The 27545-nt window shown below is 38.8% G+C and overlaps 1 protein-coding gene across 1 annotated transcript; it reads left to right on the plus strand.

The window, feature by feature from the left end:
* Positions 1-27545, plus strand: LOC144480162 (salivary plasminogen activator beta-like). Its single transcript, XM_078199311.1, has 12 exons — positions 1-87; positions 4873-4957; positions 7601-7652; positions 8896-9021; positions 10270-10380; positions 12687-12861; positions 13680-13768; positions 16213-16405; positions 19846-19982; positions 20298-20438; positions 23695-23843; positions 25337-27545. The coding sequence occupies exons 2-12, from the start codon at positions 4904-4906 to the stop codon at positions 25493-25495; spliced, it is 1386 nt and encodes a 461-aa protein (XP_078055437.1). The 5' UTR covers positions 1-87; positions 4873-4903; the 3' UTR covers positions 25496-27545.

Genomic DNA, 27545 nt, shown 5'->3' on the forward strand with positions numbered 1-27545 from the left:
CTCAGAGGACAGATCGGAGCAAACAGGAACGAGCTCCTCTTCTCATCGGCTTTCACCGTTTCGCTGTGAATCCGAAAATACATCGTGGTAAGCAATGTATAAACGGTGGCTCGTTATTTGTACTAAATGTGTATTTTTCAGCGCAGTTGGATTATTCCGACGCCAAGAAAACATGACCGTCCGTACACCCAAAAATAAATGGTTACATGTGATGCTCACTTAGTGAGTAGCCTTAGACAGCTGCTGGGATCACAGAACTGGGGTTGGACTGGCCTGATGTTTGTGCGAGGGACAAGGCAGGTTCAGGGTTGGAGTCAAAGTTGCAATTGGTAAAACGGGTAAAATTGGTAAAACAGATCATCCGTTGGTTCATTGATAATTCAGACTTGGTGCAATAATTTGAAATAAACCACACAGGGAAATAAAAGTTAAAGCTCAGAACTTTATTTAACTTCTATTCAGTGACTTTGAACTAAGAGTAGACTATTGTAAGGGAGTCGCAAGGACGAGTTCAATAATTAAATTGCGATAGCGTAACTGTCTCTAAGATGTGTCTAGTGCATTCTGTGGGATGTAACAATTTTGATGTTTTATTGTAATGGAACAATGACCAACTGCCTGTGATCTTCTCGAACTTAATAACCACTTCTTATCAGAGAGCTCGTCTCACAACGAGTCAGGGGTGAACAACATCAAAGAATAATAACCTTGGGGAATAAATTGCAGACTAGAAACCAATTTTAAATTGGAAAGTATTAACTGAGTACTACCACTGTCGCTCCAGTCAGAAACCTTGGTGAATTCCTCTATCAGCTAGGCTAACTCTTCATTGCAGTACTGAGGGAATGCTGCATTGACAGATGTGGTGTGTCAAACAATGTATTTTCTGCTTGTTTAATGTAAAATAAAGCCCATGCTCCTATTCAAAGAACGGAGTTTTTCTGCTGACCTGGCCAATATTCTTCACAGTCAAAATATACAATTGAGTTTGTTGCTTGCAGGGCCTTACTTTTCAATTGGTTGCTAAATTTGTCCAAATTTTGAAAGTTTTTTGTGAAGTGCTTTGAGTCATCTAGAATATCGTAACACAGCAGTTAGAGTAATGATCCAGAGGTCCGTACTAATGATCTGCAAACATTAATTCAATTCCCAACATGTTAGAATAATAGAATCCCTACAATGCAGAAAGAGGCTATTTGGTCCATCGAGCCTGCACCAATCCTAACCAGACCCTAACCCTGTAACCCCATTTACCCTGCTAATCCCCCTGACATTAGGGGCAATTGAGCATGGCCAATCAACCTAACCCGCACATCTTTGGAGTTTGGGAGGAAACCACACTTAACCGCATGTTAACTGGGGAATATACATTCAATAAATAAAAACTGCAGTAGAAAACTCATATCAAATGACAAGAGAGGGACCAGGGGGTTCAAGTGCACAAATCTTGGAAAGCAGAGGACATATTGAGTAATTAAAAAAGCTCTTGGGCTTCATAAATATAGGTGCTGAATCCTTGTAGAGCTCTGGTTAGTCTAGAGCAGGGTTGTCTAACATATGGGCGCAGGGCCACAATCCAGCCTGTCATGCCTCTCCATCTGGCTCCTGGACTGTTTCTTCAAAATATAGGGAAGTGGAAGTGACAGATCTGCAAGAAGCTGTTCTTCCAATCACAGGCTGCCTCTCTCCCACCTTTGTTGCTGATGAGCTCACCAGTGAGCCTATCAACAGCGAATGCAGGAGAGAAAGGAGAAGCAATGAGCAGTATAAAGGTGAGTGGCCATGGTGAATTCTCTCCTCGCCTTTGGTTGTGTTCTTTCTGTCTCTCTCTTGTCCTCCTGTGCAGGCACCGGTCCCCTAAAGGAGCACAGGGAGCCACATGCAAGGTCAGTGTTAAACCCAACTCCTTAACTCAGCCCTGGTCCCCACTCCTTCCCTTAGTGACTTGGTCTGTCTCTATAGCTCTGCTTCTCAGGTGGAAATGCATAAATTGGTTAGCTCTGCATTTGTCACTTTTTAATGGTTATTTTTATTATTATTTCTTCCTTTGACGTTGATTTTAAAAATTCACATTTAACATTGTGCTAACTTTTTTTCTTTCCAAAATTTTCTCATCGGCTCCTTGAATGGATAAAACATTGAATTATAGCCCCTTAAGAGAAAAGGTTAGACACCCCGGCTAGATTATTGAGTCCAATTCTGATCACCATACTTTAGGAAGGATGTGAGAGTCCTTAAGAGATTGCTGAGTTGATATACCGGAAAGGTTTGAGAGATGAGGGATTTTAGCTATTATCTTAGGTTGGAAAAGCCAAGGTCGTTCTCCTTGGAAAAAAGGACAGAAGTGTACAAGATTATGACAGGTTTAGATAAGGTAGACAAAGGAAAGCTGTTCTATTAGTTGATGGTGCAAGGTCTTGGGGACACAGATTTAAGGTTTTGGCCAGAGATGCAAAATAGGCGTGAGGAAGAACATTTTTACGCAACAAGTAAGAAAGACCTGGAACTTGCTGTCTATGAAGGTGGTGGAATTTGGGATGATCGAAGATTTCAAAAGGAAATTGGATGGACGTTTGAGGAAAATAAACTTGCAAAGAATAGAGCGCAAGAATGGGACTGACTGGATTACTCTATAGAGAGTGGGCATAGACTCAATGGGCCAATTGGCCTCTTTTTATGATGCAATCACTCTATTGTGTCTTCGAAACTGATAGATTATCTTTTAAACCAGCTGATTTACTAAAGCCCTTCCAGGAAGGAAATCTACTGTCCTTACCTAGTCTGGCATATATGTGACTTCAGACCCACAGCAAAGTGATTAACTCTGAAATGATCCAGCAAGCTACTCAGCCTCATCTCAAATGCAACTGGGGATAGCAATAAATGTGTCCACATCCCATGAATAAATAAGTAAAATTCTGAGTTTGCAATATAAATGCAAGTTCTCTCTTTAAAAGAAAGAGGACTTAAAATGTAAACATCCCTCAGTCAGCACCAAGTAATGTGAATTGATGATCCAGAAGAACTCATACTGGGAATTCATAGTTTATAAAATCACATGACAGTTAATTTTTCTTCTTCTATTCTGATCAGACAAATGTGATCAGGAATTTCACCAAATTGCTTATAGCTCTTAGTTACTGATGATCAAAAAATGTTGGAACTACATGCATTGTATTCACAATATCATTTAAATCTGATTTTAAAAATATATTCTTGAATTATTTCCTTGTGGAAATCAGTCCCAATGATTTTGTTTTGCTGCACTTTGTTGTTGGTGAAAACATAAAACTAAGCTAACTCTTACAAAATACATAATTTTACGTATATTAAGTCTATTTCCAGTATGAAGAAAAATTCCAATCATCTGTGTATACTATTTTCATAATCACCATTTGAACATGTTTGACTGATCTTGAAAGCTGTAAAGAACAAAAGGTTTAATTTTTGAGTAAACTTCTCCTTTGCCTGCCCCCATTTTAGAGGTACTTAACAGTGTAATAACCAATCAGAGAATTAAGAAAATTACTTGTTGCTTGGTTTTGTCCAAAGTGGCAATGGTATGAGAGTGACGCAGGGTAACTGGCTATCTAGTTCTTCAATTCTTCTCCGTATGGAGAAGTGGTTCTTTTCTCACATTGTTACATATGAAAAATTCTGAACTTCTATAAAGAGAACTACTGTAAAAGTCATAAGATTTGTGGCTGAGAAAATGCTGTCATATTTGTATTCCACAATAGTTTAAACCAAGAAAGGACACTACTGTAATTCAAAAGATTGCTGAGAACAAACTACAAAGGGGGGACTGAATGCTGTTTCCTTTCACTAAAGATCAAACATGTATTCTGAGATATCTATTTGATGTAAAGAATTGAGGATAGTGCGAAAACTTGGATCATACATTCTTGACAAATGACTGAAATTTATCAACAAGACCTTTTTCGTCTCTCTATTGTTACTTTTATAGATTGTGTTTTTATTATAAAGGATCATTAAATCATCAAGTTTACCTTATAGAATTCTTCAATAATCTACACTGAATGGAGTATTTTGAGAGTTAAATCGAGAATTATGTCATCACTGGGGTTACCGCTTTTTGAAGTTAACAACTTTCCATGTTAATTTTCACATTTTTACTGTGATGCCTTGGCTTGTGTAATAGTTCTCCCAGTGTCCTGCCAACATTTGCTTCCCACCAATAGCTAAAAACAGATGATGTGGTCAAATCAGCAGTGAAATCATTGCTGTTTGTTGAATCTTGCTGTACATTACAACAGCGACTACACTTCAAAAGCACTTAATGAGTTGCAAAGTGCTTTCGGGTGCCCTGAAGTTTTAAAAGTCACAATATAAACACACACCATTTTTTTTTTCCCCTTTTAACATTTGAAATGATTAAATTCTATTCCATTGCCAAAGAAGAGAATGTCTCAATAACACTTCATACAATACTTATCAGCACACCAAACAGTATTTTATTCACATTTATTGAATACAAAACACTTGGAGACAAAGCAGTTGATTGATAATGCTTCAAGTTTAGGTTGAATAATTTTACTATTAGTGGACAGTCACTACATCTGTGTCTTGCATTTGGGGAGAAATCAAAATGCTACATTTTTATTAATTAATGAACCTATTAAAATACTGTTGAATTGATACAGATTGTTCTTAACTTTCCTCCTTGCACCAACTGGCCAGAAATATAAAAAGAACCCTGGGGGAATATTTCTTATCTATTACACAGATGATGATGGTTTTATTATCTGTTCAGCAGGATATGTTTAAAAGTATAATTAGCCAGCCACATATAATGCAAGGAATGTTTAACATGCAGTTGCTTGTAAGTCCATTTGTTTATTTTCTTTGCAGAAATACTTAGAAAATAAGTTCCCACAAAAAAATGAAGATCCTGCTTTTGATTTTACTGTCGTCATTCAGCATTTGCACTGAGACGGTAAGAGAGTATCGGCAAAATAGTTTAAACAGGAAGATCTGATAAGAAGAAAAATTCCAAGTAATCGTGTTCCTTCCATGGAATTTACTTTTTTTGAAATTGTATTTCCCAGCATAATCTGCATCATGTGTTCCCTTCACCATAAATAAACATTATTGACATCCTGTGATTAATGTTAAGAAATATCCATTAATAGTCAATTGCATCAAACATGTTACAACAAAGCATTGGAGTTCTATTCCTTACATGGTGATATTGGCTTTAAAGAATCTTGAATTTCAGCTATGACTAAACACAAGATGGTGACATCAATGTCAGCCTCACCTACGCTTGTACTTCCCCTGAGAGAAACAAATAAGGCAAATTTCAAATCGAGTTCCTTATTTAATCTTCTGTATCTTGTTAAAACCCTCTGATTCATGTAGATGAGACAGTGGACAAATGCTTTGTCTGCTGAAAACTCAATGACAGAATGGTTACAGCACAGAAGGAGGCCATTTGGCCTGTGCTGACTCTCTAAAGGAGCAATTCGCCCAACCATTAAAAGAAATCAGATTTTCACAAGTTAACAACAGATATAAAAGCCAAACAGCATTCATGTCGTCAGAAAGATCATAAAACCAGACCCCTCAGCTCCACCCATTACCTTCATGGCCTCCAGCTGTTTCTTAAATAACTTTCTTTGCTTCCACAACTCTATCAGGAGGTTTATTCAACATGTTGATAACTCTTTGCGCGAAGAATAATTTCCAGATATCTGTCATTAAACGACCTTTCTCGAATTTGAACTAATGATCCCTCATTCTGCTCCTGCAGTTTAAAGGCCCAGAACTTTCTCAAAGCAGTTCCTGTCCATCTGCCAGAACACTGAAGAAACTGGGTTTAATTTTTGTATATCCATAACAATCCTATATAGATATTGTTTTCTGGGCTGTAAGTTTGAGTCTTTTCTCATAATCCACTAGCCCTGCCAGCTCCCTTGTAGCTCTTCTCTGCACTGTCTCCAATGTTTGGCTGACTGTTTATCTTGTTCCTTGATGACCAGAACTGGATGCAACATTCAGCATGTGGTCTGATTAGATCATTGTAAAGTTTACTTGTATTCTCCTTGGTTACATCATTCAATGTTCTGTTGGCTTCATTGATTGTTGTTCTGTAGGGGTTGGATATGTTTATCATTGAATTGACTATGGTCCTATGTATCAGCTCTTTCGTCACTATTCATGAAATATGCAATTTTAATTGCGAACAGCTTCCTTCAGGCTCAGGTCTGTGTCTGTCCAAGAGGCTTTTTCTTCTTACTGCAGCCCGCTACATTTTTCTCCATTAATGTTTCCTTATTCTCGTTCTGATTGTCATCCTCAGACTGCACATCTCCAGTCCAGAAGGAATAAGCCCAATGTCAGGGCACCACAGATGCTGCTTTTTTTTCCCTTGGAGATAGAATGTCCTCTCTGGTTTCTGCTTTCCTGTGTGAAGGCACCAGTACCCATCTGTGCAGAGCAGTTTTGCTCCTAGGCCTTGCATCCCAGAGCATTAATGTTTTAATATGTAGCATCCCTGTTATAGCTTTTTTCTTAAACAGGTTTTTTAAAACAACTGCTGGTGTAACACGGGCAGATACCAACCCCTATTTCTCAGAGATTCCAAACCATATAGATGAAGATTGCCTGATAGAGAATTCCATTTCTCACCAAAGAGATGTACTTTATTTAACAGAATCCACTTTACATGGAGACAGACAGATTTTAGGGACACCCAACTGAAAAAGGCCACAATTGGAATGTAACCAGGGTAACTTATTAACACACAGCTCCTGGGAAGCTTTCAACTGTTTGTCCATCTTGTGGTTTGGGCATTGTTTGTACGACTATCTGAAACTGGGCAGGAACAATCAATGCCCCTATAACAGATCTATCGTGTCAGGTCTCATTAGTGAGCCAGGCTGACATGCTAATGTTGAACAATGCCCTGGGGTGCCATGGATGTTCCAAGCTCAAATAATAGATCTTAGGTCTGTCACAGCAAGTTAATTCTAATACATTGCCTCCACTTCTATGAAACATTTGGGCACTTTCTACATGTCTCCCTGCTCTTGCATTCCCCTTTCTCAAAGGGCTTTATTCCTTGTTGCGTATGATTCTAGTAAGACCCTGATATGTTGCCCAGTGGTCATTATTCACCTCAAAACTTGAATGGGTACTATTGGCAGGTTATTCAGTGGTGAGATCTGTCCTCACTAGATGCCTGATTGGTTGACTTACACCTGCTTTTGCTCTCCTGAAAACAAAGGCACTGAATCCAATTATAAGTGTCCTTATTGATGTTCCAGTAAAAGGCTGTTAACTCAGCATAGGTTTGGAATTAAACCAGGGATTTACTGATTAAAATGGCTCCACTTCTCATGGGATTAACTGACTGAGTCATCGGGGAATTGAAGGGAGTTTCTCTTAAATTGCAATTCAAGAGGTTTTTTCTATTTTCACAGAATCAGAAATAAAGTTAACAATGTCATGTTCTTTCTTTCATATCATTTCACTAAATTGGCTTAAAGCATTGTGGTTGATCTTGATATATTCAAAGCAAAGGCTACAATACTTCTGTTTCAGAGATTTCTCCTGAGTCATATTTTCTCTCTTTCAGGCTCTGAGTAAACTGTTGCATGGAAGAAATAAACATATTTCAAGCAAAACAGGTAAGCTGCAATTTAAAACATCTGGCACCCTTCCAACGTTAAGGATAGGGCACATTGAAACAGGTTTCATCATGCAACCATGTTCAATTTAACAATATCTGGTCTCAGCTGAGATGATCCTGGGGCTGCTTAATGTAACCTCATCAATCTTTGAACTAAACATTTTGTGAACGGGAATTTAAAACAGAAGAGTCTTTTGCCCTCTGGCAACCGGTTGCTGCTCCACTATAGCTTCAGAAACCCATTCTTTTGGCATCCTCACAGCCATTACTGGCATTCCAGGTCCTTGCTTCTTGGTGTTATTGGCCTGTTTGCCACCCCAGTGGATTGAGGTGCCTCTCACTGCCCCTCAACTTAAGCCAAGTCTGGTTTCTTCTGCGACTCAACCAGTTTTGACTGCAACAGCCTCTTCCTCCAAACCATGAACCTCTGCCTCAGGATGTATGCCAATAATCACTCCTGAAGTGAAGGACAGAACTAGTTGCAACGTCCTCTTGGACACTTCAGCCACGTTAGCCAGGGCTTTCACTTCTAATTATCATCTAGTGCCCCACCTCCCTACCTGGATGATGTACAGACTTGCACTGTGGACGAGTACAATATCATGGAAAAGGAAGTTGGTGGCTTTTGAGATGAAATGTATATGGGCCAGTACTTCAGCTCCGAGTTGAATAAGTTACTAATTGTTTGAAACAGTGGCTGGGTAAAAGGATCGGAGGCCAGAGTAACACCATTTATTAGCATCTTTCTTTATAATTAGCTCAATTAAGATGTAAAGCAGATAACCTGATCGTTTTTTTTTCATTCCAGTTTCTGGGACCTAGCTGTGCATAAATTTGCCATTGTATCTTCCTATGTTAGCAGTGATTTTTGCATTCAAAATGCCAAAATTTTGTAAAGTATTTTAGGATGTCCTTAAATCGTCTTCTAATGTTATTACCATTTTAGGATGCACCTAAATGGCAAGTCAGGTCAGGTTTTTTTCCACCTTTCATCATCATCAGCACTTAATATTTTGTTATATTTAAATATTCTGTTTTTTGTGCATATTTCTCCATCTGTGAACCAACAAAACTGACATACAGATTAAGGATATAAATCTAACCTTCAGATTTTTAAGTTAATTCAGTTTGTCCCACGTAACTTGGTCACAATATTCAATTCAACTGTGGTTTTATCATGGCTAACCTACTGAAATACTTTAATACATATTAAAAACACTGTTTCAATGAATCCCTGTCAGGTATATGCATAGAATCTCCATTTGAAATCCACAGAAGAGGTGACATCTGGTTGCGAATTCACAGGAACAAGATACAGAAATGTAGATGCAGAAGGAGAGCAGTGTGTTATAATATATTCACAAAAGGTAATATCATTCTCGCTAAGTCCATTGGTTTTTGTTATTAGCTCATAAAGCAACAACAGTCTAAGATTAAGCCAGTCTCTTTGCAACCTTGCTGCCACACTTGACCCAGGGAAGAGTTTCTGACCTCATTTCACACCATCACTATGAGCTGCCTATTTCGACCTCCATAACATTGCCTGTCTTTTGCCCGGTCTCAGTTCATTTGCTGCTGGAACCCTCATTTAAGCCTTTGTTAGCTATAGACTTGACTATTCTGACTGGTCTCCCACATTTAATTATCTGTGAACTTGAGGTGATCTCCTATCATCCCCACTTACTGAAGTTCACTGGGTCTTGTTCAAGCAACATCTTCACTTTAAAATTCTCATCCTTGTTTTTAAAAACCTCTATGGCCTTGTCCCACCCCATCTCGAAAATCTCCTCTAGTTGTACAGCACTCTAAGATCTGTGTTCCTCTAATTTTGGTTTCTTAAGCATCCCCAATTTTAAACAATCCACCATTGGTGTTCACACTTTTACTTGCCTAGTCCCTAAGCTCTGGTATATCTTCCTGACATGTCCCTCTACCTTGCTTTCCTCCTTTAAGACAGTCCTTAAAATCTATCTCTTTGACTAACCTCTTGGTCAATGACCTAATAGCTCCATATGTGGCTTGGTGACATTTTTATATATAATGCCTCTGTGAGGCATTGGGATCCTTCGCGATGTTAAAGGCACTAAATAAATATATGATGTTGCTGCCATATAGCACTTATTAATATTGTAACCCATCCCAAGAGCATAATCAATTTTTAAAAAACACATTTTTGCCACTGATGTACAAAGGCTAAGCTGAAGGGCTCTGTTTTAAGGCATATTTTAAAGGAGGTAGAAAGATTTAAGGGGCAGATTGCAGTGCTTCAAGTCAAAGCCTGCTGATGAAGTGATTCTAATCAGGTAGTCACCAGGGGCAGATTTGTAAGGTTACAGAGATGTCCTTAAGAGATTACCATGGAGCAACTTAAAACAAATTTGGGGATTTTAAAATCAAGGCATTGTCAGACCATCGTAGAACATAGGGGACAGGTGAACAAGATTTGGTGGGAGTTTAACACTTGGGCAGCAGAGTTTAGGATGAGTACAAGTTTATTTAGAACTTAAATACAGTACCACAGCAGCAAAACTCTCAACCTGAGAATGCTAGAGCTATTCTTTCAGATACTAACCCATGATAACTTTGTTTTTAACTGTCACTTTTTGCATTTACAGACTGCACAAAAAACAAGTGTCTAAATGGAGGAAGCTGTGCACAACCTCTGTATTCAAAGGATTATATTTGTCGCTGCCCTGAAGGATATCTTGGTAAACACTGTGAGATAGGTATGTTACCATTCAGCAATCTGATCCATTATTTGCAGTTAGCCTCAGCCATGACATGAAACTTTGTTCAGTGATGTTGATTGAGGGAGGAATTTTGGCCATAACACCAAAGCATTTCCATGCTCCTGTTTGCATGGTGCCATTGGATCTTTATGTCTACCTGTACAGGCAGACAGGGCTTTGATTTAATATTGTATCTGAAAAATAGGGTACCTTAGACAATGCAGCACTGCTTTAGAAAATTAGTGTACACTGAAATTGCATGCAAAATCAAGTCATTTTGGTATTGTTTCAATCATTTTAAGTGAAGAAGTATTTTACAGAAATGTAAGTAACTTGAAGGAAAATTTGAATGCCATGGTGTTGCAGAGTGGAGATGTCAGTATGGAATCACAGTCCATCTCACAATAACTCATTACGGATCTCACTTTGGGAATGTGCTACACACAGGATGAGCCCTCCTTCGTAGGATGAGAGAGCCCCGAATGTGAGCTTATCACCAGTTCAATCTTGCACACTTCTCAAGTAGTTCAAAGCAGCATCGGTGGGGGCCTCAGGACAGATCACCTCTTTGTGGTGTTGGTTACAGAGTGATTTAGGGTTGTGGATTGGAGGAAGTGGGAGAATGGAATTAATTAACTAAAAAGGAGAAAAAGCAACATGTGGGGTTGAAAGTATCACGTAATCCGACTGCACATTGTGTCTGTCGGTAGCTGGAAGAAGAGATTTTCAAATGTATATGCAATTCCCTTTTGAAATTGAATTTAACCATTTCCTGGATAGTTGCAAATTTCTTACTGGGAAAAGGATTGCAGTGCTGCATTTATCATTTTTCTTGCATGAGATACATGTATGACTACTGACAGTTTTTTATAGCAGTTTTTCTTGCATTCATTCAGACCATTCTAAATAAAGCTCTGCCCAATTAGTAAAAGCACAGTATGGGATAGTCCTTTCATGGGTCCAGATTCAGAAATTGGCTGCCAAATTCATACATTCATATAGAACATAGAAAAGCTACAGCACAAACAGACCCTTTGGCCCACAAGTTGCGCTGAACATGTCCCTACCTACTAGGCTTACCTATAACCCTCTATCTTACGAACTTCCATGAACTTATCCAAAAGTCTCTTCAAAGACCCTATCGAATCCACCTCCACCACCACTACCGGCAGCTGATTCCACGCACCCACCACCCTCTGAGTGAAAAACTTACCCCTAACATCTCCTCTGTACCTACTCCCCAGCACCCTAAACCTGTGACCTCTTGTGGCAACCATTTCAGCCCTGGGTAAAAGCCTCTGAGAATCCACTCTATCAATACCTCTCAACATCTTAGACACCTCTATCAGGTCACCTCTCATCCTTCACTTCTCCAGGAGAAAAGACCTAGGTATCTCTTGGAAGGAGTTTTAGGACCTGAGATGGTAAGAAGAGAGGAGGCACCAATAGATATCTTGATATCTATTGGTGCCTCCTCTCTTCTTACCATCTCAGGTCCTAAAACTCCTTCCAAGAGATACAGTGATGTGTATCTTTTGATTTGGTATACAGTGTTCACTGCTCATGATGTGGTCTCTTCCTATATTGGGTAGACCAAACGAGACTGGATGACTGGAGATGTTCTACAAAACAATCAGTCTGCAGGCGCGATCCCAGGCTTCCTGTTGCCAAGGCCATTCGGCCCATCGAATCTGCACCAACAGTTGTCCCACCCAGGCCCTGTCTTTGGAACTCCACGTATTTACCCTGCTAATTCCCCTGGACACAAAAGGGCAATTTATCATGGCCAATTCACCTAACCCACGCAGATACGGAGAGAATGTGCAAACTCTACACATAGTCACCCAAGGCCGGAATTGAACCCGGGTCCCTGGCACTGAGGCAACAGTACTAACCACCATGCTGCCATTATTTCAATCCTCCATTTTGCTCCCAATCTGACCTTTATGTCCTTGTCCTGCTACAGTTTTCCAATGAAGCTTAATGCAAACTTTTGCTGGCACTCCACAGCCTTCTGGGCTCCACATCGAGTTCAACAATTTAATTTTCTCATAACCATTCCCTTTTGGTTTTTGTACTATGAAACTCCTTGTCATTTAACCTTTCCTGCCCTCCACCCTATTGCAGACTTTCCCTTTTGTTCTTCCTCCCCCTGTCCCAATTCACTTGCTCAAAACCTACTATATTTCCATCTTGCCACAGTTCTGATGAAGGGTCATCGACCTGGAACATTAACTCGCCACAGATGCTTCCTGACCTGAGTTTTCTGTTATGTCATTGATGCATTTGCTTTTTTTTTCCAGATAGTAAATCCAATTGCATAAATGACAAAATAAATTATTACAGAGGGACAAGGGACTACACGGTGTCTGGCACAGAATGCTTGAGATGGGACTCATCTACTGTTCTTAGTTTAAAATACAATGCAATGATATATGATGCATTAGATGTGGGTCTTGGAAGTCACAACTACTGCAGGTAGAGAGTTTTTCTTTTCATAATACTTTGAATTTTTTTTTCTGAAATGGCTTAATCACAAACTTCTATGTAGGTCAAATAAAGGAAGAGATTACTCTGAAATAAAGCTAGCCAGATGAACCACAATGGTTTTCTGGTGGATTTTTAAAAACCAAACCTAAAATCAGTATGAACAATTAAATCTCTGTACATCAGTATGAAAATTCAACTTCCAAGTTTGGAAGATAATGGATGACAGTAAGTGGGGCAATGCGCCCATGGTTTAATTTAAAAACTAGATCTCTAAAATACCTGAAGGAGCTGGTTGTTACACAGTACTGGGCAACACTAAGCACTGCTGCTTGTATTTATATCTGCGATTTACTTGGGTGAGTAGGGGAGATTGGGTAGGGAAAAAACAAATTAAGTTGTGAAAACTCTTAAATACAGGAATGCCTGTGGGAGTCAGCATTCCCAGATAAGTAAATACAACATTTGCAACAGTTTGTGTAGATCCAAGAGTTTTTTTAATTAATAGCATTCCTAACAATTTTTTTTGGACTATCCCATTTAATCATATCTTCTCAGATAGAAATAAAACTGAAATAATACCAGCAAGATCTGGAAATGGTCAGCAGTTCAGTCAATGTGAAAACAAAATGATAGATTTGCAGTAACTATTCTCTGAAGGGTGCCGTCTTTCTGTCAACTACTGACTTTATATATTCTGCACATTCTGCTTTTTTTATGTCTGATAAATAGAGTTCACTATTTGTGTCTATATGTTGACCAGAAGTTTATTAATCTGTTCTAGCTTTTTAAATATTTCTATTGTACAGGAATCCAGATGGTGACAACAAGCCTTGGTGTTATGTTCAAGATTCAGTGCGGGAATATTGTGATATCCCAAAATGCCAAACAGTTGTTGGTAAGTGAAAACTTTATCATTAATTGCTATTGGAAAAATGACTTAAAATAATAATTTGAAAACATTTACCAGAGAAGTAGTTTGTGATTTTTTTTTTACAATTAAACATTAAGTTGTGCCTGGTTACTCAAATATGAGAAGCATTAAAATACTGAGATCTGTTCTACATTTGATTTGAATGGATGGAGAAGGTTGCCATGTACTCCTTGTCATGCTTATGTGGACACTATCCCCTTAGTTGGCAATCACATATTATTCATTCACACTACTCATCTAGCTCTCTCCTTCAGCCACCTCACTTGATCTATTTCCTCTTGCCTCTCATTTAAAATCCTTGCCTTTATTGTCCTACCTGCTAAACCATTCCACCCACACTTCCCACTGCACTGCCCCTGGGATAAATTCTCCACTAAGTCACATAACTACACTTTCAAACCCCCTATCTAACCTTTGGTCCTCAATTAATTACAATACTCAACTAGAAATCAGTCTGTTTATCTACATACCTCATCAGCTTTGAAACCCTTAGCCCCATTAAAACACAATTTCTCTTACCTTGGCCATTCCTCCACGTAAGCCCCCACCTTCACTCTCTCAACCTGAAGGGCTGTCGACTTGAGTAGATCTGCTGCACAGTCCATCATACAAACCAGTCTCCCATCCATTGGCTCAATCTACACTTCCAGCTGGAAAAGCAGCCAGCATAATCAAGGACCCCACCCACTCTCTTCCACCTTCTTCCGTCAAGAAAAAGATACAAACATTTGAGGTCATGTATCAGCCGACTCAAGAACCGCTCTTTCCTGCTGCCATTAGACTTTTGAACACACCTATACAAAATTGAGTTGATTTTTTCACCCTAGGAATGACTGTCACACTACATTCTGCACTCTCTCTCCTTTCCTCTATGAACAGTATGCTTTGTCTATATGGCACACAAGAAACAATACTTTTCACTGTATACTAATACATGTGACAAATCAAATTTTAAAAAACAAATTTCACTATCTGCCCTTGCTTCTGGCTAGGCCATATTAAGAACAATTGGGCCTTGCTCAGCTGTGTTCAAAGCCCCCCAGTTACTGAGGATCATGATAAAAACATATATAAGCTCTCTTCTCGATCATTGATTCCTTAAACTCTGCTCCCCTGTGGTTATGCTCCTGGACTCATCAAGAGAATGAGTTCAAATCCTATTTACGACAGTCCTGACACTTGAACTTACAGACTCTAAAATTGAGACAACTATTCAACTGCTTTTGCTGGTGCTTCCAAATAACTCTTGCCCTTGACCACTTTGCCTTGAATTCATGGGTTTCCCTCCTACCTCTTTCATTCTCTTTCCACAATCAATTGTCCATGAAATCCACTTCCTGCAATTTTGACCCCATTACACTAAACTGCTGACCAACCAAATTCCCTTTCTCAATCCCCATGCTAGCTGATATTATAATTGGCTCCCTTTCCTCAAGTACACTTACCTAATTTTCAAAAATTCCATCAACAGTTCCTCTTCAAAAAATAAACAATAATTTTGATCCTTCTGTATCACCCAATTTTCAATTTTCCTTTCCTCTTCAACATCCTTGCTTGTATTTGCATCTCTCAAATCCCAAGATAATGTCCACTGTAAATGTATAAACTTGCATCCAACGGTTTTAACAAATCTACAATATGAGCAGCAGGTTAAAGTCCGTCAGGTTTATTTGGTAGCATAAGCTTTCGGAGCGCTGCTGCTTCATCAGGTGAGTATGCTACATCATTGTAGCCACATCATGGCTACAATATGAGAACTTTGTTGGATTCATGCATGTGCAATTCGATCTGTCATATTGTCTTGCCTCCTCCTTTCTGAAAGAATTGGTTCCAAGACATTGGAGCTCTTCCACTACTACACTCAAAGGGCCATCCTTCAAATATAAGCCCAAAAATTGAGTTGATAGGTTGCTCCACCACAAAATTCCATGATGCTCTTGCCCAACAGTCATGCACGTGTGGTTCCACTAGAGGCCTCTGGAAAGCTATGAGAAATGGGAACACAGCCAAATTTCCACCTCTGAACTCAGGGACACTGACTAGTTGTAGTACACTTGCTACCACTTGACTGAAATGAGTTAACTTGACACAAACCCAGGCATTGAAACTGGAACGTCCCTCAGATATTCGGCATGAACTGGCTCAACAGAAATTTCAATTTCTGACTTGGCCAAGAGCCTCCACGGCACAACTGCATTTATAATGAAATGTTCAGACTATAAAACCTGTTTTCCTATAATAATTTGGCAGAACTTGTGACCAATTATACATAATTGAAATCACCACATTTTGTTTTTAATCATTTGAACAACTATTTTTTTTGTAGGTATTAATACTACACTTATTGGTAGTTTAGGTGTTTGTTGTAAATAATATGATTGGGTTAACCCATTAATTTCTCTCCCTAGCGCCAAAATGTGGTCAGAGGGAATATAAAATTAACAAGATTGCTGGAGGAAATCGAGCCACCATTGAATTTCACCCCTGGCAAGCAGCACTCTACATGACTGAGAGACGATCCATGGAGCAATATTTTATATGTGGAGGAAGTCTGATCCACCCTTGTTGGGTTCTGACAGCTGCACATTGTATTAACACTAGGTAGGTTACATTCACAATCATTTCTGCCCACAGCTAAGCATATTTTCTTATGTACAAGTCTGTGATCCCACACTGTCTAGAGAATCGGGGCTACAATTCTATCTCCACATCACTGACTCATGCTCTCTGGGAATTATTTTTGTTGAGGTAATGAAATATTTTATCAGGTTCAGCAAAATCAGTTACTTCTGTGGTTGGTCTCTGTAAAGTAACTTTCTGGAAGTTGACCTACACTTCTCCATATCAACTTTCATAAAAGAACCTATGTTGTACTATGCAACTTTCCCTTGTAACATGAACATCAGTGTTCATTGTGGATATATTTCTTTCTCTCTCCAAAAATATGCCATGACAATGAGATGAGGTAAAATTTGGTTTGAGTTGTTAAATTATCTTAATCTACACTGTTATGATCAAGTTCACTTTATTCTCCTTTAACTTTGACTTAAACAGAATGATACTTTTACATTCTGTCTTATAGCCCAGGGCAGAAACTTTCTCCCTGAAGTCGACGGTTATTTCATATTTCTCACACCACTTCATTCCTGGGAGTAGTTTTAGTGCAATTTTCAATATAAAGCTAAGTCAGTTTTGAAAGCTGACAACACCCCCACGAGAGGAGAGATTGGGTAAACTGGGGTTGTTCTCACTGGAAAGACGGAGGATGAGGGGTGACCTAATAGAGGTGTATAAAATTATGAAAGGCATAGATAGGGTGAACGGTGGGAAGCTTTTTCCCAAGTCGGTGGTGACGTTCACGAGGGGTCATAGGTTCAAGGTGAGGGGGGGGGGGGGGGGGAGGTTTAACACGGATATCAGAAGGACGTATTTTGCACAGAGGGTGGTGGGGGCCTGGAATGCGCTGCCGGGCAAGGTGGTGGAGGCGGACACACTGGGAACATTTAAGACTTACCTAGATAGCCACATGAACAGAGTGGGAATGGAGGGATACAAAATGTTCTAGTTTCGACCAGGGAGCGGCGTGGGCTTGGAGGGCCGAAGGACCTGTTCCTGTGCTGTATTGTTCTTTGTTCTTCATGGGCAGAACCACCTGCTTCTTCTGACAATTATCCTATTGAGCTAAAATGGATTGGATCGTCACATCAGCAATGAATTTGAAGTCATTGGAATGTCAGATTTTCTTCCACTATCTCCATGATGCCGATTCAGAAGCTCAACTGAAACTTAATATACATCAGATCTGCTCTCCCTATTCTGTGAACTTAACCCAATGATTACATTTGATATTGGCTCACAGTGTACAATGTTATAAGAAGGTCCACTTAATTGTCTGTGTATTTGTTTTAAACATACTTTTATAAATTGTTTATTCATGGTGGACAGACATGTGATCATAAGAGCGAGGTGCTGAGTTAAATTGGCAAGGTTGGGCTCATGCTTGTGGACTGAGCAAAGGTGCTCCGCAAAGTGGTTATCCAGTCTGTGTTTAGATTCCTCAGTGTAGAGGAGACTGAGTGGGAGCAGCAAATCCAATAAAGCAAATTGAAGACTGCTGTTCTCACCACGTTCTGAGATTCACACTCAGTGCCACTCGCCGCCATATGTATACACTTGACCTTTCTCTCCAGAAGCACCAACTCACCCTCTCAAAGTTGTTCTCATTCCCAGTTCCATTTTATTTTTCTCATCTCTCGCACAAACTCTCTGTCTCTCACACACACACTCTCTGTCTCTCACACACACACTCTCTGTCTCTCACACACACACTCTCTGTCTCTCACACGAAGTTTTTTCTCTTCTTTTAGGTGGAACACAAGCTCCCAAACTTGCTGACAGCAATCCCACCCAAGACCCTCCATACCTTCCTGTTCCTTTGACCCCTTTCATTCTAATCCCATCTCTTGCTGTGTATTCAGTATATCCTCCGACCTGCCACTGAGTGACTGCTCTGCAGAACACCTTCATTTGGTCTGCAAGCATGACTTGCAAGCTTGCCATTTTAACTCAGCATCTTGCTCTATTGCCCACATGTCCTTCCTTTGCCTGTTGCAATTCTCCAGTGAAGCCCAGACAGTGGAATAACATAAAATACTGTGGATACTGGAATCTGAAACAAAAACAGAAAATGCTGGAAAATCTCAGCGGATCTGACAGCATGTGTGGGGAGAGAATAGAGCCAACGTTTCAAGTCTAGATGACCCTTTGTCAGAGCAAAGAGAATCAGCGGAGATTTATACTGAGGATGGGGAGGGGTGGAATGGGATGAAGGGAATGTAAATGAGATATGGCAGAACAAAGGTACAGATGGTATAGGGACTGCCTGGCAATTACGGCAATTGCCCTGAAAAGGTGGGGAGGGGGCAAGAAGGAAAGCTGGAATGGAGAATTGGAAGAATGAAAGTGAGAAAGAAGCATGATAAAATGGATGAATGCGATGAAATAAAATGGAAATGGGGTGAAGGTGGAGGGGAGAGTTCATGCTCTGAAGTTGTTGAACTCAATGTTCAGTCTGGAAGGCTGTATAGTGCCCAATCTGAATATTCCTCCAGTTTGTGTTGGGGTTCGCTAGAACATTGCAAAAGGCCAAGGACAGACATGTGGACAGGAGTGCAGGGTGGTGTGTTGAAGTGGCAAGTGACAGGAAGGCCTGGGTCCTGCTTGCGGATGGACCAAAGGTGTTCAACAAAGCAGTCATCCAGTCTGCGTTTGGTCTCTTCAATGTAGAGTAGACTGCGTTGGGAGCAGCAAATGCAATAGACAAGACTGAAGGGGTCCATGTGAAGTGCTGCTTCACCTGAAAGGGGTGTTTAGGACCTAGGACGGTGAGCAGGGAGGAGATAAAGGAGAAGGTGTCATGGGCAGGGGATGAGGTGTTGGGTGTGATGGAGTGGACCAGGGTGTCCCGGAGAGAACAGTTCCTGCGGAAGGCTGATGGGGGCTGAGGGGAAGATGTGTTGAATAGTGGCATCATACTGGAGTTGGTGGAGAATGATTCTTTGAATGTGAAGACTTGTGGGGTGAAAAGTAAGGACTAGGGGGACCCTATCCTGGTTCTGGCAGGGGGTGAGGGCAGTGGCCCAGGGGATTTGTTGGACGTGGTTGAAAGCCCTGTCAACCACAGTGGGTGGAAAACCATGATTGAGGAAGAAGACATATCAGCAGCGCTATTTTGGAAAGTGGCATCATCAGAACAGATGCAGCAGAGGCGATGGAATGGAGTCCTTGCAGGATGTGGGGTGTGAAGAGCTATAGTCAAGGTAGTTGTGGGAGTCAGTGGATTTGTAATGGATACTAGCGAACAGTTTATCATCAGACAGTGCAAGTTGGAGGAGCAGCATCTCATCATCCGATTCGACACATTATAGCTCACGTTCAGGTTCCAGCATCTGCAGTACTTGTAACCTGATGGAAACCTGAATTGCCGGTAAATTTTGTGCCAAGTTATAAAATGTTCTAAGAAAATCCTTTTTTCTGTTTAGAGTTCCTCCTGAAGAGTATCGTGTACTACTGGGAAGACCTTCAACAAATGAACCGACAAAAAATGATCAAGCATTTGTAGTGGAAAAAATAATTAATCATCCACAGTTCATTGAGGATACATTTGACAATGACATAGGTAAGATGGCATTTATTATTGTATTAATTGTGAGTAGTGGCATGTTGGAAATGGCGGAGAATGATCCTTTGAATACGGAGACGTGTGGGGTGAAAAGTGAGGACGAGGGGGATCTCATCCTGGTTCTGGGAGGGAGGGGGTGAGAACAGTGGCCCAGGTGATGGGTTAGACGTGGCTGAGAGCCCTGTCAATCACAGTGGGTGGAAAACTTGTGAACAAGATTCGGATCTGAAATCTCATACTGGATTCTTAACGTAAATTATAATTTTATTTAATTTAAACTTAAGTTTTGAATAATGGTTTTCTTCTTTTTAGCTCTGCTGAAGTTAAAATCTCAATCCGGAATGTGTGCAAAAGAGTCTAAATTTGTGCAACCCATTTGTTTGCCTTCTAAACACCTGACGTTTCCTGATAACACCCAGTGTGAGGTTTCTGGATATGGGAAGGAAGCTGAGTGTAAGTAACTTCTGGTTTATATGCCTGACAACAATATTTTTATCTTCCAAGTACAATACTTCCTTGCTTTAAAAACCTTGTAATGTTTTTATCTATTGTTTTAAAATACCAGCCGATTGGTGTTAATTGATTGAAATAATGCATGTACATCACTGATGTTGCTGCTCGATGCAAATGATTTATAACATATCAATTGAAATTTTGTTTCCATTGTAAATCTCAAAATATAAGTAGAATTGTAGAATCCTCTAAATATCTATCATAGGAGGAATCCATTTCGCTTGCACCTCTGCTGGATCTTCAAAAGTGCAATTTAGTTATTCCCAAATCCCTGCTTTTTGTCCGTAGCCTTTTTTTCTCATCCTCAAGTACCTGTCTAACCCTTTTTAGAATTATTTATTGAATTATCTTCCACCAAGTAGGGGGGGAAAAAAAAGTCTCATCTCCCCTCTCGATATTTTGCCAACTATTTTGAATCTATTCCATCCAGTATTGATTCACTTGCGAGAGGAATTATTTTCTGAACATACTCCATATTTAAAACCACTATTGGGTCACCTCTTAACCTTGCTATCCCAAAAAAACAGTCTTACTTTTTCTAACCTCTCATAATTTCAATCTTTCACCCTTGGCAACATCTGTTTAAACCAGGTCTTTCCAAGGCCTTTACATCTTTCCTGGTGTCCACACTAGTTCACAACACTCCAACTGAAGCCTAATCAGTGATCTATAAAGTTACTGTATAATTTATTTGCTTTCATATTCTAGTCATTTTATTTAAACCTGTGGTACAAGTGCAATTAATATAAATATATATACTGTTTTTTTCTTGTTGAAGGGGAATGTTTAAAATTTCAGATGTTTCTGCTGGCAGCCAGTGTATCTGGAAAATATTTAGCTCAAGGGTGAAAATGCAAGTTAATAACTCATTTTCAGCTCCAAATTTGTTACTTAGGTAGAGCTAATGAACTTTTGGTTGTATAAGAAGTTTCCCTGGGTTTTCTGATAGGGTCATGTGTTAAACTGGGTCTGCAGTAGAGAAAGGAGCTTTTGCAGTTCCAGCTGGGAGTCTACTGAAGACCAGTCTGCAAGCTGCTGTAAAATGCATTTTCTCTCTTCAAGCTTCAAGACTGTTAACACAATTTATAATGAGTATACTTATGGTTGCCAAGTCTTTAGAGGAATGGTACTTATTTGGAACTGAAACAATCTAAGATCGAAAGTAAAATTACTTCCTTTCAATTTTAAATATTGCTCAACTGTTGAGCTGCTTCATTTGTTATAGTTATATTTAAACTGTTATTAAATAAGTTTGTTTTACTAAAATAGATTCCTAATTTGTTGGTGGAATCATTCTCGGAAGGAAATATCTTTTCCTCATATTTATGCCAAAATATAAAAATTGTTGGGGTCTAGTCTGGCATCCTAATATAACTTGTGGTTCTGGTCCTCTAGTGTCACTTTAAATACAGTTAGCAACCATAAGTATGCTTATTATAAATTGTGTTAACAGTCTTGAAGCTTTCAGAGAGAAAATGCGTTTTAGAGCAGCTTGCAGACCTGTCTTCAGTAGACTCCCAGCTAGAACTGCAAAAGCTCCTTTCTCTTTGCTTTCAACCCAGTTTATCACATGACCCTATCAGAAAACCCAGGGGAACTTGTTGTACAACCAAAAATTCATTAGGTCTATCTAAGTAACATTCCCAGCTGACAAACTCAATTGGCCATGCCAACTTAAATGATTCCTCAATACAGACACCTGTTCATCTACAATTTCCAAAATGATACTATTTATAGTCTACAGCCTTTCCCTATTTGATCTTCCAAAGTGCATCACTTCTCCACATTAAACTCTATCTTTCATGCTTTTGCCTATTCCACTATCCTGTTTTTGTCATCCTGGAGCCTATAACTATCCTCATAATAATCTAATATTTTGTCTGATCTGCAAATTTTGCTCCCTGCACATGAGTACAGTTTATTTATAATTTCAAACAGTAATGAACCCAAACCTGACCCTTGGGAGACATCACTGCAAACCACCTGTGTTTCAAAACATGTATCCATCACCACCCTTTGCTTCCTACCACTGAGCCAATTTTGTATGCATACCATCACTGCTTCTTAATTGGGTTCCAAGCTTCTTAATAAACTTGTGTGACACTTGGGTAAATGTTCTCAAAGTGAATTTTATAAAATATTTTCCCTGTTCCCTCAAATATTTCAATTAAGTTAGTCAGATATGGTTTACCTTTAACAAATCAATGCTGGCTCACCTTAATTAATTTAATTTACTTTGGCTCCAAAAGTACTTTCCAAGAACTTCCCCACCAGTAATGTTAGCTCTTAATTTCTAGCGTTATCTCGGTCTCCTTTTCTGAATTGTGGTGGAACAGTAAGGATTAAAAGGTTGTAATCAATGTCTCTGCTTTTTCTACCTTTCCTTCGAGCAATCTAGGATTGATTCCATCTGGACCTTATTTAGTATATCACCTCTACCTGTCCATAACTTCCCTTTTCTATTTTACTGTAAGCTTCACATCATCCACTTCCTTTGTGAAGGACAGATGCAGAGAACTTGTTTCATGCATTAGCCATGCCCTATGCCTCTCCATTAACATTTCCCTTTTAGGTCTTTATTGAGCCCAAGTATTCCTGAGCTAACCATTTATGTTTTATATGTTAATAAAATGAGGGTTGAATTTAATGTTGCTTGCTAATCTTGTAACCTCCCTTTGTCTTTCATAAACTTTTCCAATTTCCTTCTCTACTTTCCATAATCTTCCTGATTAACTGAATCTTGCTTCTGACATTTGTCACAAGCCTCCTTTTGCTGTTTTGTTTTACTTGTATTTTGTTTGTCCTTAACTTTGGATGCTCAATTTTTTTCCCTTAAAAGAATTTGCCAACTTTGTACTTGACCTCCCTCTTTCCTGAATGTCCCCTCTGCTACTGCTAAGTATATTTAAATTGGACTGATTATAGAATCTGTATAGTGCAGAAGAGGCCATTTGGCCTATCAAGCCTGCACTGACAACAATCTCATCCAGGATGTATTTATCCTGCTAATCCCCCTGACACCAAGAGGCAAATTTAGCATGACCAAGTTGTTCTGTAAAAGTTGCTTGCATTTTGTAAAAAAATGTATATGTACACCAACATATTTCCAGCACTTCAGTGGTATTGTACACCAATGCTGTGTCAAATAATTGTGCAAGAAATGTATGACACTAAAAACGTATATTGTTTATTTCAGTTTCTCCTTTCTTCTCCAAGTTCCTGAAGGAGGCAAGGGTAAATTTGATTTCACAAAAGAAATGTGGCTCTCCTGAATATTATGGAAACAAACTAACAGATAACATGTTGTGTGCAGCACACCCTGACTGGAAGGCAGATTCTTGCAAAGTAAGTTTAGAAAAAAAACCCGTTGATGGAAACTTTCCCGTATAATTCATTAAATCTGAGGAGATAGAATTAAAATATTAAAGATAAACTGTACAATATAATGCTTTTGCCAATTTTTACTTAGTCTCATAACTATAGGTTTATTTGGAATCATGAGCTTTCGGGCGCTGCCCCTTCAACAGGTGAGGAGCAGCACTCTGAAAGCTCATGATTCCAAATAAACCTGTTGGACTTTAACCTGGTGTTGTGAGACTTCTTACTGTGCCCACCCCAGTCCAACGCTTGCATCTCCACATCACAGTTTTTACTGAGAAAGGGATTGTTTTTTAAATGTATTTTGGCTTTTTCAGACTGGGAGAATTTCCAGCAATATCACAAATTGTAATTATATTGGCCTGGATTTTGAAGTCATAATGTTGATACCTACCTACAACATTGTCAGTTTTAAAGAGGATTTGATCTAATTGAGTATCTGATCCTTTGGAACATCCTCTATAGTGCCTCAGTGAGCCGGGCAGAGGTTCTTCAAATAATCAAATTGGAGAATCTTTACTGAACTATGCAGTCTAAACCAGGAAGTATAAATTAGATCCGTATTGTGTTCAGAAAGCAAAACAAACATTGTGAAAGATGCAATTGGAGAGAGAGAAATAAAAGACAACAAAAAGTAAAAAATCTTTTTTTTTGTTATTAACTGTGAAGGAATGAAACTCCACAGCTGAAAATTAACATTTTCTGGGCCAGAGAAGTTGTTTGGAGTAATTTTCATGTTATTTAAAATGCACTTTTGAATGTGCCAGGCTTAACTTTTTCTGGCATGTTTAGTGGGTAACTGGTCAGTTTAGTGAGCAATATTCCTAATTAATATATTTTAATACCAAGATTCCTGATATAGGGCAGTCTTCAGAGGAGCAGGCCAACTTGGACCGCAACTTTCAGTTTTAACTGTGCATATGTGAACTCCAGAAGTTGCTATACAGTTTATTCCCTACAGTTAATGATAGTGGTGAGCACTATTAACCTCACCATTATCATTAACACAAAACCTGAGCTATGATGTGCTTTACCTCAATTCAAATGATTCAAAGGGCTTCAAATACAATACTTTGCAGTGACTATCATATAGGCTTATATAGACAAACAAGGCAACTATTTTGGCTTCAACTGAAATAAAAATTGGGAGACCTGTAAAACAGAGTGCTGATTCACCATCAACCATTTCACACAACCACTCAAAGTCAAAGCTAACCCTTGCATGTGTTAGTTATATAGAAGATGTTGATTTCAATGTGTTACCCATATTAGAATACTGTAGTCATTGTCATTGCAAAGCCAATTCACTATATTTTTCATTCTCAGATACTGTACCAGATAATGATTAATTGGTAACCTTTGGAATCTTTTCTCATATGTATTTAAGCAGTAACAATATAGCAGCCTTCTTGATTTAATTATAGCTTCAATCGATTAATTATTTTTTCATTTAATGACAGGGAGATTCTGGTGGACCTCTTGTCTGTGAAAACAATGGACAAATGCATCTTTATGGAATAACTAGCTGGGGAGAAGGGTGTGCGAAACAAAATAAACCTGGTGTTTACACACTCGTTAAAAACTACATTCGGTGGATTGAAGAAAACATGAATGCTTGATTTAACAGATTTTAAATTGTTGATCCTGTCAACTGATCAATTACGTTTGATTATTTGTGACATAGTTTGTGTTTGATGCTATTTTCCAGTCTACCTCCTGTAAATTACAATTGTGGTACAGTTCTGTAAATTTAAATCAGGTTAAGGCACATTTTTAACTAACATTTTGAATTTTGTCTGCATCAGACAACATAACTAATTTTTATATGTTTAATTTAATGACTAAACTTTTAAAAAATTAATAACTTTTCTAATTTGTTGGGTAAGATACGGTGTGATATGTACAGGACAAGGTATGCAGAATAATGAACCTGTTTGAAAGACAGTTTGTTTTGCTGTGAACTGGTTTTGGCTTCACAGTTCACAAAATGGGCATTGTAACTGCTGAACAAGTCTCAGCATGCATTTGGCAATCAGGGAGACCATCCCTGAGAGTAAATATATTCAGAAGCAAACTTCTGAATTTGAACAAATTCACAAGCTAGCTGGTCTGCCTTTAATTTTTTTTAAGTTGGTGAAGAACCAAGAGGCTCTTTTTAAAAAAAACATTCCATCTATCAGGATCCAAATTAGCAGATTACTTGCATGTGTTTTCCATATAACCTATGCACCTGCACTAAATGCTGATCCTGATTCAAATTTGTCCCTGCATCATAATGGCAACATGCAACAAACTTGAACTGTCGTCAAAGCAAATATCTTAGTCATTTGTTACTTTTTCCCCCTAAGTAGGGTGTGCAGTGTGTCTATGAATCATCACTTTCAGCTTTATTTACCAGGCTAAATTGGAGCCTCTTCAATACTGTAGATTCCTGTAATTGTGGGTCACAAAAATATAGAAATTGGGAGTGGGATTTGGCCATTCATCCATTAGAGCTTGTTCCGTCATTCAATACAACCATGGGTCAAGTTCACTATTCTGTCCATTGTTGCGAATTGTTCGATTGCTAGCTTGGACAGGAACAATTTAGATCCAAGGATAAAATGAAGTGAACAGGTGTGCCATGAATCTTAAATTCATCAGGCCTTGGTAACCCTAAAACAAGACATCATTAAAATTTATCATTTTTGGTACAGTAACTCCTTGCTTAACATGCTTTTTTTGAAAAGTGTGACGTTAAATTAGACATTAAGCAAATCGGGTCTTCCCATTACAACTAATGTCACTTCAATGAGACATTTCCAATGGAAAAAACATTAACATACCCATATGCCCTGGAAGGCTATGTTCTCAGTACTAGCTTCATTTTAGCTGCCCGCTAAATCAAAAAGACTTAAAATAGGGTGACTTAAAGTGAGACCTGAAGACCCTAAACAAAGGATGATTTATTACCTACATCATGTTATGAGAACTATTTTTGGTATTTGTAGAGCAAATGTGCCTGCATTTTATTTGTTCACCTCCAAGAAATCTGGATTGTCAATGTTTCTTATGATAGTTAATGGGAAGAACAGATATGGTGATCAGCTGCTGAGTTAATACCTGAATCTATCAAGTAGACTTGTAAGTGATGTTGTCCTGGTTCCAAGCACATTACCATGTTTTAAGTCCAATAAAACTTTTATCAAAAATCCTATCCAATATACTTCAATAAGAGCACTGTATTAATACCTTTTTCTCTCACTTATGATATTACCAAAGAGTTTTCACGCATCAATCAAAATCCATGTCTTGGTTGTAATGTTTATCTGGATTCGAAGTGTCCTTGGCTATTAAGATAATCAGCTAAGCAATTATTTTTATTTTGCGAAGTTGTGGCTATATCTTGTATCCCTGTTACCATTTCAGTTGCGTTTTGACTTGTTTCAAGGGTTGTGATTGTACCTAGCCTCTTATTAGAATTTTAATTTTTTTATTTGATTATATGCTTTATTTAGATACTAAATATAATTTTGCTTTTAAGCACTCAATATTTTATGGATAAAGTCAAGTTGTTCCAAAGTTAATGTATAGAGTAATATGAGGTATTGTTAATGCAACTTGTATTTTTAAAATACATGTATAAAAATAAATTACATGGGCCCTTTGAAAAGTATGGCATTTGAAAAG

Source organism: Mustelus asterias, chromosome 28 (assembly GCF_964213995.1).
Source record: "Mustelus asterias chromosome 28, sMusAst1.hap1.1, whole genome shotgun sequence".
In the NCBI taxonomy this organism is placed as follows: domain Eukaryota; kingdom Metazoa; phylum Chordata; class Chondrichthyes; order Carcharhiniformes; family Triakidae; genus Mustelus; species Mustelus asterias.